The sequence below is a fragment of the Chelonoidis abingdonii genome, chromosome 6, assembly GCF_003597395.2.
Source record: "Chelonoidis abingdonii isolate Lonesome George chromosome 6, CheloAbing_2.0, whole genome shotgun sequence".
Classification (NCBI taxonomy): Eukaryota; Metazoa; Chordata; order Testudines; family Testudinidae; genus Chelonoidis; species Chelonoidis abingdonii.
Window position 1 is genome coordinate 24,854,250 of NC_133774.1, and position 14,058 is coordinate 24,868,307.

At 43.5% G+C, this 14,058-nt stretch overlaps 1 protein-coding gene across 1 annotated transcript in view; it reads right to left on the minus strand.

Annotated features, from left to right (window-relative positions):
* ADAMTS12 (ADAM metallopeptidase with thrombospondin type 1 motif 12) overlaps positions 1–14,058 on the minus strand; it is a 324,205-nt gene that overhangs the window by 25,882 nt on the left and 284,265 nt on the right. The window contains exons 18-19 of the mRNA XM_032763220.1: positions 11,204–11,414; positions 4,012–5,160 (exon numbers count right to left, since the gene is read on the minus strand). Of these exons, the coding sequence (XP_032619111.1) occupies positions 4,012–5,160; positions 11,204–11,414 (1,360 nt within the window). The remainder of the gene's footprint in view (positions 1–4,011; positions 5,161–11,203; positions 11,415–14,058) is intronic.

Consider the following 14,058-nt stretch of genomic DNA (forward strand, 5'->3'; position numbering starts at 1 on the left):
TCTTGTTTCCTATTTCGTTGAATTTAGTCCTGCTCAGCCCGTTACCAGCTGAGTGAATGGAACCCCAGGCCGACAGTGGTTGAGTGGCTCAGCCGGATCTCAGCCACCGGCCTGCTCAGCCACCTGCCAGCCTGGGGTTCCTTGGGGTCTCCAGACAGCAGCGGGTGCTGAGTGGAGCCAGCGGCCGGGAGCGGGATCCCCGGGTGGCAATGGGGCAGAAGCCGGAACCCCAGACAGCGGCGGGCTGAGCCGCTCAGCCCACTGCCACATGCCATCAAAAATCAGCTCATGTGCCACTTTTGGCACATGTGCTATAGGTTTGCTGACCCCTTGCTCTATACACTAGTAAAGGAGATGAGCAAATTACAGTTGTTGGGGACTCTATTTAGCAGTAAACAGGGCTATAGGAAGTCAGTCAACATTTTTTGTTCTCTTGAAAAAACTGGCCCACTCCTTCCCATACCAAACTTGTCAAAAATAATTGTCAACAACTTAATTTCTGTTTTTTAAAAAAATAATTGAAATTGAATTCAGGATTGTTAGCAAGCATTTTTTGGCGAACAAGTTGTTAAATGACAATCTATGGCAACACAGTACTGCTTCCATGCTTGGCTCACGCCCCAGCCTGCTGGTCCAACAGCTGCAATAGAGGAGGAGATAGGTGGAAACTGCAGGACCCAAAATCCACCTTGGGGTGCAGAGTGGCAACAGCAGCAGCAAACCCTCAGCTCCGATCACACGCCAATGGGCACCACCGCCAGCCCAACGGCCATGGTGAAGTTGCACAGCATTTGTCTCAAGGACGGGGCACCCATGGAGCCAAAGCAGCTCATCCTGCCCTGCGCAGCTCCCCCCGGATGAGAGGATCATTTGCCAGCCCAGGGGAGAGATGCGCTCCCCAGCTAGGGTGACCAGATCCAGATGTTCCTGATTTTATAGGGCCAGTCCGATATTTGGGCTGTGTCCTTATATAGGCACCATTACCCACACCTGGGGACCAGACAGCAAGTGTGAAAAATCGGGGACAGGGGGGGGGGGAATAGGAGCCTATATAAGAAAAAGACCCAAAAATCAGGACTGTATCTATAAAATTGGGACATCTGGTCCCACCCTACAGGTGAGCTCCTTCCCCCCACCCCTTCCCAGAGACCCGAGCAGCCAATCCCCCACCTCAGACTGTGCTGCATTCAGCTCTCTTTAGGATCCAGAAGCCCTGCTCTTACATGCTCCACTGCTTCCCGTCTATCTGGGCTCCCAGCAGAGCGGTGCTCCCAGACCTAGTGGTGCCCTAGGTGGCTGCCTGTTCTGCCTATGGCTAAGGACGGCCCTGATTCAAGGGACACCATCATAAGACCTAATCACATCAGCCACACCATCAGTGACTCGTTCACCTACACATCTACCAATGTGATCAATGCCATCATGTGCAAGCAATGCCTCTCTGCCATGTACACTGGCCAAACTGGACAGTCTCTACGCAAAAGAATAAATGGACACAAATCAGACATCAAGAATTGTAACATTCAAAAACCAGTAGGAGAACACTTCAGTCTCCCTGGACACTCAATAACAAACTTAAAAGTGGCAATTCTTCAACAAAAAAAGTCAAAAACAGACTTCAATGAGAAATTGCAGAACTGGAATTAATTTGCAAACTGGACACCATCAAATTAGGCCTGAATAAAGATTGGGAGTGGATGGGTCACTACAAAAAGTAATTTTCCCTCTGCTGATACTCGCACCTTCTTGTCAACTGTTGGAAATGGGCGACATTCACCTTGATTGCATTGGCCTCGTTAGCACTACAAAAGTACTTTTCCCTCTCTTGATATTCACTCCTTGTTAACTGTTGAGAATAGGCCACTTCCACCTTAACTGAATTGGCCTCATTAGCACTGACCCCCGCACTTGGTAAGGCAACTCCCATCTTTTCATGTGTTGTAATATATATATTGCTTACTTTATTTTTCACTCCATGCATCTGATGAAGTGGGTTTTAGCCCATGAAAGCTTATGCTGAAATAAATTTGTTGGTCTCTAGGGCGTTAGGATTCCTCATTGTTTTTACTGGCTCCTTTCTATCTGTGAAGATGAGGGTTAATAACAGGACATATGGGCTAAAGCCATAATTATGGATGCCCTGTCACTTTTTCAAGTCCAGAGGTAGGGTGATTGAATGTCTTACTCAGGAAGCTGGTCCGACACAACTATCTTCTATGATAAACTGGCAAAATACAACATCTCCCCCCCTACAAAATCCCCTTTTCTATTTCCATCTGGTTCCAAAGTATGATCAAATAAAAATATTTCAACAGACAAAAGAACTCCACATTGTTGTTCCCCGTATAGAAACTGCAGGCCAAGTTCTGTTCCCAGTTAAACTAATGTAAATATGGACCAGCTCACTGATGTTATGAATTTACAATCAGCATAACAAAGCAGGATGTGGCTCAGAATCTGGATGCATCCTCAGTAGTGGATATGATTTTTGATGGTGAAATGCAGTAACAACAAGATCACAATAACCTACTGTGCCTCCCCAAACAAACAGCCAGGTGTGGCCTGGCCCCTGCCCACTAACCCTTTCCTCCCACTTCTGAAGGCTTCCCCGCCCCCCAGGACCCCTGCCCCATCCAACTCCCTCTTCTCCCTGCCTACCGTCAGAACCCCTACCCCTGACTGCCCCACGCTGGCCCATTCAACACCCCCTCCTTTCTGCCTGCCCCCCCAGACCCCTGTACCCATTCAACCTGCTACCCTCTGACCACCTCAACCCTTATCCACACCCCCATCCCCTGGCCATCACCCCGAACTCCCTTGCCCTCTATCCAACCTCACCTGCTCCCTGCCCCCTTACTGAGCTTCTTAGAGCACCAGTGGTTGGCGACATGGCTGCACCATGACAGGCAGCTGTGCCACCTGGCTGGAGCCAGCCACGCCACCACGCAGCACAGAGCACCAGGTCAGGCCGGGCTCTGCAGCTGCGCTGCCTGGCCACCCAGAGCATTGCACCGCTGGCAAGGGGAACAGCAGGGGAGGGGCTGGGAACTAGCCTCCCGGGGCAGGAGCTCAGGGGTCAAGCAGGAGGGTCCTGCAGGCCAGATGTGGCCTGCGGGCCATAGTTTGCCCACCTCTAATCTAGTCTGACCTTCTGCACGTCGCAGGCTGCAGAGCCTCACCCATGCATCCTATAATAGACCTCAACCTCTGGCTGAGTTACTGAAGACCTCAAATCTTAATTTAAAGACTCCAAGTTACAGAGAAACTGCCATGTACTCTAGTTCAAACCAGAAAGTGAACCATGCCTCAGGCTGCAAGGGAAGGTGAAACCCTCCCCCCAGGGTCTCTGCCAATCTGATCTGGGGGAAAAATCCTTTCTGACCCCAAATATGGTGATTAGTTAGACCCTGAGCATGTGGGTAGACTCACCAGCCAGACAGCTGGGAAAGAGCCCTCCCCATCTAGTGTCCCTTCTCTGGTCATTGGAGATATTTGCTAATAGCAGTCACGTATGGGCCATATGCCATTGTAGATAACCTCATCATACCATCCTCTCAATAAAAACTTATCAAGTCCTGAAAAAGGTTAGTTTTTTTGCCCCTACTACTCCCCTTGGGAGGCTGTTCCAGACCTTCATTCATCTGATAGTTCAAAACCTTCAACTAATTTCAAGCCTAAAATGTATTGATGGCCAGTTTATATTCATTTGTTCTTATGCCAGCACTAGGCCTTAACTTATATAACTCCGCTCCCTCCCTAGTGTTTAACCTTCTGATGTATTTACAGAGACCATATCTCCCCTCATCCTTCATTTGGTTAAGCTAAACAAGCCAAGCTCCTTAAGTCTCCTATCAAAAGGTAGGTTGTCCAGTTGTCTGATCATCCTAGTAGCCCTGCTCTGCTCTTGTTCCAGTTTGAATTAATCTTTCTTAAACATGAGAGACCAGAACTGCACGCAGCATCAGACCAATGAATTAAGTCTCCACATCTTACAAGTTACAGATCACTTACCTCACTCCAGTTTCCCACTATCCAGTACACATCACCATGCAACATAATGGAGATTCTTGCATAGTCCTGTTCTGTGGCATTGTGTAATTTTCCCTCAGAAACTGTACTGTGGTTCTTTGGCGACTCTTCAAGACTTGGAGATTTTGTGCTTTGGGTATACTCTATCTTGTCAGAGGGTTCCATTTCTGTTGCATTTTCAAACTGGGCTCTTGATACGTTATCTGACATTGGTGGCTTTATTGTAACAGGTCCTTCTGTGGTGGCCTTTTCTAGGACAGGTGTATCTATTTGCACACTGATACTTTTTAGGTTCACTGCTGTTGAAGATGACAGTCTTACTGCTGCTGTGCTACTAGTAGACTGTGTAGAAGATTCACGTTGATAAAATGTTGGTGAGATTTTGGAAGTTGTAATGACATGAGACCTGACATTTGGAGTTTTGCTCTTGGTTTTGATTGCAGGGTTGCTTTTGGCTTTGTGAGAGATTTCAGAAGGTTTTTCATTGCCTTCTATGGACCAATCAGTATTGTCAGACTCTTCAGTTAAATAATCATAGCCTGGAGTTACTTCTGGACTTCTGGTTAATGAGGTGATGCGACTAGCCCCTTCTGTCTCAACAAGGCCCCTTTCTGAAGCAGAGTCTGGATCTATGTTAGAGACATTTTGGACATTTCTTATATTTTCAATACTTGAACAATTACTTACAGTACTATCTTGGTGTGACCTGTTTCCATTAAACACAAAGGGATAATTATAATCATTATTTGATCTGGTAGAATTATTTTGTAATGTTCTTTTTTCCATGTTGTCCTTTTTGGAAGAGTGGACAGGACTGGAGGAAGTAGAGCCCAAAGCAGTTGTGCTTTGGGACTCGGGTATTTTTGTCGTTGTCTGGTATCCTTGGCCTAGTTTAGGGATGGGTATTCTGCCTGATGGGCCTCTTTTGGGATTAATTGCTTTCTTCCTGATTATGATGTTTCCTCTCTTGGGTTTCAGTGGGGGTATCAATAGTCGTCTGGTGGAAGGACACTGCTGGAGGCCACACAGAGCCTTCGAATTTGGTCTCTTGAACATATCACATGGTTCATCATTGTTTTTAGCACAACTGATTTTACGAGTCCGTACTCCGCCACCACACGTAACTGTGCACTGCAAAATAAATAGTCAGTTTTCAGCTCTTGATTCTCCTCCACATATTCATACACATCATTACCAAACGTGCATCTATCTATAAAAATCATTATTCTTATCAAAATCAACAACAAAGTTTTCCCCTAGAAACAAGCATTTTGATTTTTACTAAGGGGGAGTTCTTCATGGAAGGGAGATTTGCAATACTTTTCCACATATTGTACACAGTGAATGAAACCCAAGGTGGACATAAATGATACAGATTAAATGATAAAGTAAGCATTTCAAAGTGGGATCGTTCAATTGCACAGAGCTTCTTAGAGCACACTATTTTCAAGTCCTGTTTGCACAATCCCCCTACAAAGTATAAGAAATGTCAGAGATTTAAAAGGCCACCACCCAAACCATCCCTGGTCTGCTCAATTTTGATTGCTCTCAGTCTCCCAGAGCTGCATTTTCGTGTAATGCCCTTCAGCCTCCTTCAACTCCAGAAGCTAACCTGTGTTTCAAACTCCCCTCCCTTTGCTTCAGTCACTGTCAGGCAGCACATTTTGTAAAAGATTCTGCCTAAGCCCCTACCTAATTCTTAGTTTCCTAGATTCTTCTGCTCCCTTCCGCCCTCTGAGGGGAACCAGAAGGGGAAGGAAGAATGTGAAGAGTTCCCTAAAACCTTTTGAATAGAAAATGGAGCCAAAACTGAATTCTCTCAATTTGCCAATAAATGCCCCATTAGTGTGCTGAGCTAGCACTCTTGTTCTGTTTTCTGTAGCACGGATTCATGAAGATGGATGCCAAATTAATGGAATTGTGAGAATACTTTGTTAATACTTTAGAAGGAAGCCTGTATAGGTTGTAACTTATTTTATCAGTCCAATATGCCAGTTGAAGGGCACACTGTATGCCCTAGTCCAGAAAGATCTGTGGAAAGGCCATGGGCCCGCCTCCTCTTTGACCCTCCCAATCTCTTGGATATTCTGTGCCGTTTCATCCAGCAGACTACATGGGGAGCAGTCCCTGTGTTTTAATGACTTCAAGGCCTGCAATTGTGCCCGGCCCTTATGCAAAGGGAGAAGAATGCTCCTTCTACTTTCCTCTCTCACCCACACGCACAATATGGACCTCAGTGGCTGTATCTATGCTGAGGTTTTTCTGAAATTTCCCCACATTTCTCTAGCTCTACAGGTACTAGTAATGGTGCTAGTGAAGATTGACAGTTGGCACTTTAATCACTGGTTCATCTAACCCTGCCCAAAGCAGGTCCAGGTGGCATGATGGTAGAAATACCAGTGGCCAGATTGCAGAATCATAGACATGCAGAACTGAAAGTCATCTTGAAAAGTCATGCGTTAAGGCAAGACCAAGTAAAACTAGACCAACTCTGATAGGTGTTTGTCTAACCTGTCCTTAAAAACCTCGAGTGATGGGGACCTAACAATTTCCCTAGGTAACCTATTCCAGAGCTTAACTACCCTTATAGTTAGAAGGTTTTCCCTAATAACTAACCTAAGTATCACCTGCAGCAGATTAAGCTCATTGCTTCTTATCCTACATTCAGTGGACATGGAGAACAACTGATCGCTATCCTCTTTATAACCGTCCTTAGCATATTTGAAGATTGTTATCAAGTCCCCCTCAAGTCTTCTTTTCACAAGACTAAACATGCTCAGATTTTTTAACCTTTCCTTATTGCTCAACTTTTCTAAACTTTTTATCATTTTTGTTGCTCTCCTCTGGAAAGTCTCCAGTTTCTCCACATCTTTCCTAAAGTGTGGCACCCAGAATTGGATGCTATACTCCAGCTGAGACCTCACCAGTGCAGACGAGAGCAGGACAATTTCTTCCTTCGTTTTACATATGACACACTTGTTAACATACTCTGGAATTATATTAGCCTTTTTGGCAATTGCATCACATTGTTGACTTGTTCAATTTGTGGTCCACTATAACCCCCAGATCCTTTTCAGCAGGACTACCACCTAATCAGTTATTCCTCATTTTGCAGTTGTGGCTTTGAATTTTCTTTCTTACATGACATTCTCATAGGCAAACTAGGGAAAGGTGGCCTAGATGAAATTCCTATACGATGGGTGCAATACTGGTTGAAAGTCTGTACACAAATTTTTTAAGCACATTCTTCACTCTATTATCCAAGTTATTAATGAAAATATTGACTAGCACCAGTTCCAGGACTAACCTCAGCAGGACCCTACTAGATACGCCCTTCACAGCAAACTCTTGATAACTAGTAGCATTTTGGAGGATAGGATTAGAATAGATAACTAATCTTTGAGTAGTCTTTCAACCAGTTGTACACCGATCTTATAGTCATTTCATGTGACCTACCAACTTGAACACATCTAACTTGTCTAAATATTATTTTAAACTGTTATTTCCCTATTTTGGCTTGCATTCCTTCTCCCTTGTTGTTAATATAAACTGTGTTGAGTATCTGGTCAACTTTTACCTTTTAAGTGATGACTAAAGCAAAATAAATATTAATACCTCAGTCTTTTTGAAGCCATCCTTTATTAGTTCTTCTTCCTCACTATGTAGCCATATGGGCCTCTTACTATTCTTCCTACGTTTCCTTCACATGAGGTAGTTTGCAGTTATGCCTTTAATATTGTCTCATTGAGAAACTGCCAGCTCTCCTGAATAAATTTAATCCTTAGATTTTAATTCTTGTGGGACATCACCTACCAGTTCTCTGCTTGTTATTCTGCTTTTTTGAAATTCATTGTCCTTATTCTGCTGCTCTCACTTCTTCAGGGGGGACAGATAGCTCAGTGGTTTGAGCATTGGCCTACTAAACCCAGAGTTGTCAGCTCAAGCCTTGAGGGGACCATATAGGGATCTGGGGCAAAAATCTGTCTGGGGATTGGTCCTACTTTGAGCAGGGGGTTGGACTAGATGATCTCCTGAGGTCCCTTCCAACCCTGATACTCCATGATTCTTCCTTTCCTTAGAATCATAAATCTATTATTTCATGATCATTTTCAACCAAATTGTCTTGCACCTTCAGATTCACAACCAATTCCTCCCTGTTTGTCAGAATCAAACGTAAAATGGCGAGCCCTTTGCTTACTTCATTCCCTTTCTCAAACAAAAAGGTTGTCCTCAATAAATTCCAATAGCTTAATGGAAATTTTGTGTTTTCTCATATTATTTTTCCAACAGATGTCTGGGTAGTTAAAATCACCCATTACTCTTTGATCTTGTGTTTTGGATACTTCTGTTATTTGTTCTAGAAATGCCTCATCCACCTCTTCTTCCTGATTTGGTGGTCTATAGTAGACCCCTACCATACTGCCACCCCTATTTCCCTCCCTTCTATCTTTTCCCAGAGACTTTCAATAGGTCTGCCTCTCACCTCCTTCCAAAACTCAGAACCTGCATATACAATCTTGATGTATAATGCCACACCTCCCTTTTTTTCCTGCCTGTCCTTCCTGAACAAGCTATACCCCTCTACATCAATTAAGCCATAATTTAACTTACCTATTACTACTACCACTTTTTCTTGTTTATTTACCAACACTCTTTGCATTTGTATACATATAAGAAGTTTGATCAGATTCCCCCACTCTATACAAGCAGTATCCCCATTGCTAGCACCTCCTGAGCTGTACCATTACTGGAACTTTGGTAGGAGAATTTCCAAAAATCTTGAGTAAATAAGGCCAGTGAGCCTGATAAATGTCTACAAATTTCCTCTGTCGATCACACCTGCAACAATACATTTAATCTATGGCTCTTTCTTTAAAGAACCTTGAAGATTACATATGGGACCAGATCCTGAGCTATGCTCGTTTACTTCTGTTGAGGTTCTGTCCCTTTGAATTAATTTAAATGGCTAGCACAAGATTTTGATTAAGGATGAAGATGACATCTATTGACATTGTATGTGTTACTTCTGAAGAAACTAACCAGTCTCATTCCAGCTTTCTTACATTTTATTGCCAGTCTGACCCAGACAATTTGGCTGTGATTATTAAAAATTTCAGATTATTTGGATCCTAATTCCTATTAGTTTTAAAGGGAAATGGACATTCCAAATTCAATTATTTTAATGGGAAATGGGACTCAATATCCCGTAAGTGGCTTTGATGATCTTGCCCTTAAACTGTGGTTGACACTCAAAAAGATTTTAGAATGACACCGTAGCTGTCCATATTTCTGTGTGCATCTTTCAATGACCTAGTCCTGTATTAAAATTAAAGTGCTCCCATTGATTTTAGTAGGATGAGAAGGTGTTGAATACCTTGCAGGATCAGGCTTGTGGATCTGCAGAGTTCTAAGGAGTGTGAAGTCCTTCTAAAGATGAAAGGCTCTAATAATGTAGATAACAAATGAGTTTAAATGGAGTCACACACAGCAGATATGGTCTACTATTTTAAAGCAAATTTGATACGGCAATATTTTTGATGAACTCTTTTTCTAGTTCACTGGCTTGCCACTAAAATAACTACATTATTTACTGACCACTTTAAGGATGTGCAGATAGTCTGGAGTTCTGACAGACAGCTGTAGTCAAGGGAAACATAAGAAGGTCAAATGTTGTTGCAATACAGATTTGGCTTAAAAACTAGCATGAGGGCTTTAGAGCTTCGGGTGCCAATAAAAAATGCTACAAAATCTCCCAGACCTCTTCCATAGTCGTGCTTATGTCTGGAATCTGAAACATGCAGATGCTTGGAAGGCTTTTGCTACTTAGCTAGTCGATGTTTGTTAAGCATGGTAAATATGAAAAGCATTATGTAAATGCTAAAGTTGAAATAGAAATAAGGCTCCAAGTTTAAGAACTGGATTTGGATAGAAAGTTTGGCATGTCCGTATCAAGTATTTGGTCGGGCTTCTTTTTGGAGGTATTATTATTGTTGTTATGGCTGATGTTACCATGTAGCTCTTTTACACATAGTGTATGTCTAGATTGCAATTAGACACTTGTGGCTGGCCACTGCCAGCTGACTTGGGCTCGCAGGGCTTGGGCTGTGGGGCTGTTTAATTTCAGTGTAGACATCTGGGCTTGAGATAGAGTCCAGGCTCTGAGACCCTGAGAGGTGGGAGGTCCCATCCAACCTCAGAAGTCTACAGAAGCCATAGAGAGCCGTGCAGCCCAAGCCCGAGTCAACTAGCCCGGGCCAGCCATGCGTTTTTAATTGCAGTATAGACTTACTCATAGTCTTCAAGTTTTTTTTCTTAGCATGTGAGTAAATATTCAGTCTTGGGAGGGCACGCTGTGGTGTTTGGTTTTTCAATGCAGGATACTGTGGAGAGGCAGTAGTCTTTGGAGAGAGGGATCTAAGAGAGCAGTGTGAGTGTTCTTCTCTGATTGCCTCAAGAATTGTGTCTATAATTGCTCTCTGGGAATGAAGCATTGGCATTGGGTTGAGATTCTGGGAAGAAGAGAATGCCTGTATGCTGTGTGACCATCTCTGTTCCAGGACTGGTGCATGTGTATAAGTAAAGGAAGTTACATACAGAATATGCCCAGACTCTGCATCGCTGATTTTGCCTTCACTGAGAAGCCAGCCTGCAAGACCCTAGAGATTTCTGCTACTGCTCAGCACAAGGGTGACACTAGTGTCTGAATGGCAACCTGGTGTCAGAAGAAGGGGCATCATTATCATTGCTTTTATCCATCACTCCTTTATGGTAGAGAAGGGCCTGAAACAAATATCCAGAATGACTTTGGAGATAGCTTTGTATCTTTTTGCAGAACCAACCCCCTCCCATCTTACTACTTCCAAACTTGAAATTCAAATTCCAAATCTTTCACCGTTATAAAAATGTTCAGATTTTGAGTTAGCATTTGGCCCATTGTAGAGACAGATTTCAACTCAGAATTAGTAATTGAACCTGGCTATAGACCAGGACTTTGGTTTAGGTGTACAGCTGCTTATATAGGTTCATTATCAATTCTGGAGAGATGGGAGCTGTAACTTGCTTCTCTTTCTTACATCTCCCCATGATTCCTTCTGAAGAGACTTTCCACCTTGAAATTTGAAGTCAGGTAGAGACAGAACAGAAGCATTAGTTCTTTCGACTGCCATGCGTTTACCTCAGTCCAGTTGCTCACTGTCCAGTCAGATGGGCATAGAACATCTCTGTTGCATGAAAGGTGGGTCTTTGGTTTAAGCAGATGCTGGCAGTCTTTAGCAGCCAATGCCTGCTCATCAGATCCCACTGTTTGGATGCAAAGGACAGTTCGTTTCTTCTCTCCTGTTGGGCCACAGGTGGTTGAACACTTCTGCCATTCTCCTGCCCACCACCTGTAATCCAAGCCAAAGGGAATGCAGAACATCAGAAGGACAAAAACATTAATCTACTGCAGGCAAGCTAGATAAAGATAGCTTTGGGGAGGCTCAGATAATACAGAAGAAGTAACATAAAGAAGAGTTCTGGGCTTGTATTTAAGTTCTTCATAGAAAATATTAAGCATCTTAAGCAACTTTCCCCCTCCGTTTTGTGCCAAGTATCTGATGGGCAGGTCAGACATTGATGCTGTATCAGCAGTAGACTCTGAAGATTACATTTCTAGAATATCTAAGAATATAAGCCATATTCAGGGGATTCTTCCAAGCCTAATTACAACTGATATCTGTGCTGTCCAGGAAGTTTTGTATTTTATTATTCATTCCTATTGTTCACTTGCTCATTGTTTATTCATTCCTATTGTACACTTGCTCATTATGATCTTACTGAAAGCAAATGAGAACAAATGACTTGGTCCATGGTTATGCCAATAATTAGAACTGGAAGAGACTGAACAGGTCATCTCATTTGTTCCTCTGTCAATAAAGGACTGTTCACTATAGGACATTCTCCTGTGCTTTGTCTAGTTTTAAATGACAGCATCCACTGCTGTCTTTAGGGCACTATTTCACATTGTAACGGACCTCACAATTAGATTTTTCATTAGAGTCACCCTGCTTTAGCCTTTCCTTAATTTCATCCAATTATTTCCTGTTATGTTTTCTGGGGTTGCTCTGCACAATCACATACCTGCATGGCTGGCTTGCATCATAAGAAAGGAGGGCAAGGCCATCTGAGAAGCATTGACATTTTGTGATTCATCTTGAAATATTTTTATTAGGTTTTGCAAAACCTATCTAATGAGTTCTGGGTGGCCTTACCATTTGCAGGGACCCAGGCAAGAAGGAGCCCACAAGTTGCTGAAATGGAAGTTTGGCCCAGCTGTGAACTACAAGTCCATGAAGGCATCATAAACCATGACACGTGCTCCCTGGGCTCCAGGCATGCCCTCTGAAACCTCACACTGGCAACTAAACAGATGCCTGCAAAGTCACAGAGACTGATTCAGAGGTGTAAGTAGATGCAACTCTACTGGAGTCAGTAGACTTCAATGAGCCCTGGTTTTGACCTAAAATTTATACCATCTGTTAGATTTCTTTCTTCTTAGTAATACTGTAGTTTCATAGTAAGACAATTACACCATTTTTCTACAACTGTCCTTTAGCTTACAGATGTAGTAGGTCCCATATCTTCTCCTGGGTCTCTTTCCCTGACTATATGAATTGCCACTATCAATGCCAATGAATAGTTACTGGGCCAGGGAAAGAAAAAGTGAGAATGGCTCTATAGCCTGAAGGTTAGAGTGCTCAACTAGGATAAGGGAGACCTAAGTACAATCCCTGCTCCAACGACTAGTTAATTATTTATATATGGTGGAACACTCTCAAGAAAGATATTGAGAGAGTCCCATACCAGGCTATAGGCCCAGAGACCAGTAACTAGCATGCTCTCCTACAGCGTAGGAGACTGAAATTCAAATCCTTTCTCCACATCAAGCAGAGGTGGGAACTGAACCCAGATCTCCCATATCCCAGGTGAGTTCCTGGGATTCAAGGTTGTAGGAAAGGCATAAAACATTTTGTGTCAACATTACCAAAACATTTTGATTTTTCTGTTTGGTTGAAACTATTCAGCAAATTAAACATGACCTGACACACTGCAGACATTTGTGAACAGGTTTGGGTTGACCAGAACTTCATTTTTTGATGAATCAGCTATTCACTGGGGAAAAAAATTGCCCAGCTCTAGCCATCACATTAGAATATCTTCTTTCTTCACCCTAGACTTTCCTTTCTGATTGTTTTTTTTCTGAATCAAATTAAAAGCTAAAATAAAATAAAGGTATAGCTCAGAACATGAACCAAGGAGTCAAATTTTGTTCTAGATCATACGGATTTATATCTAGAGTAATTCCAATGAAGTTACAAAGAGTCCTGTGGCACCTTAGACCAGGGGTTGGCAACGTTTCAGAAGTGGTGTGCCGAGTCTTCATTTATTCACTCTAAAGTGTGGTGTGCCAGCAATACATTTTAATGTTTTTTAGAAGGTGTCTCTCTACAAGTCTATATATTATATAACTAAACTAGTGTTGTATTGTAAAATAAACAAGGTTTTCAAAATATTTAAGAAGCTTCATTTAAAATTAAATTATAATGTTGACCTTATGCCGCTGGCCTGCTGCTGGTCTGGGGTTCTGTTCACCTAGGCCAGCAGTGGGCTGAGTGGGGCCTGCAGCTGAGACCCTAGCTGGGAAGGGTCTGGCAGCCAGAACCCCAGATCAGCAGCGAGCTGGGCAGCTCAGCCCACTGCCGCTCAGGGGTTCCATCCGCCAGCTCCTGCCAGCTGGCATCCCGGTTCCCGGACCCGCTCAGCCCACTGCCGGTCTGGGGTCCCGGCCCTGCCCACATACAGTGGGTACCTACCTTCTTCCTGGTTCTGGCCCATTCTTTTCCTCTCTCTGCACTGAGCTGAGGGTGGGAGTGGACCGAGCACCGGGCAGGGGGTGAAGGGTCTGGCCAGAAGCTTGAATGGGGGAGGGGGCTCAGGGTTGGGGCAGGAGGTTTGGGTGTGGGGGCACTTACCTGGGCAGCTCCCATTTGG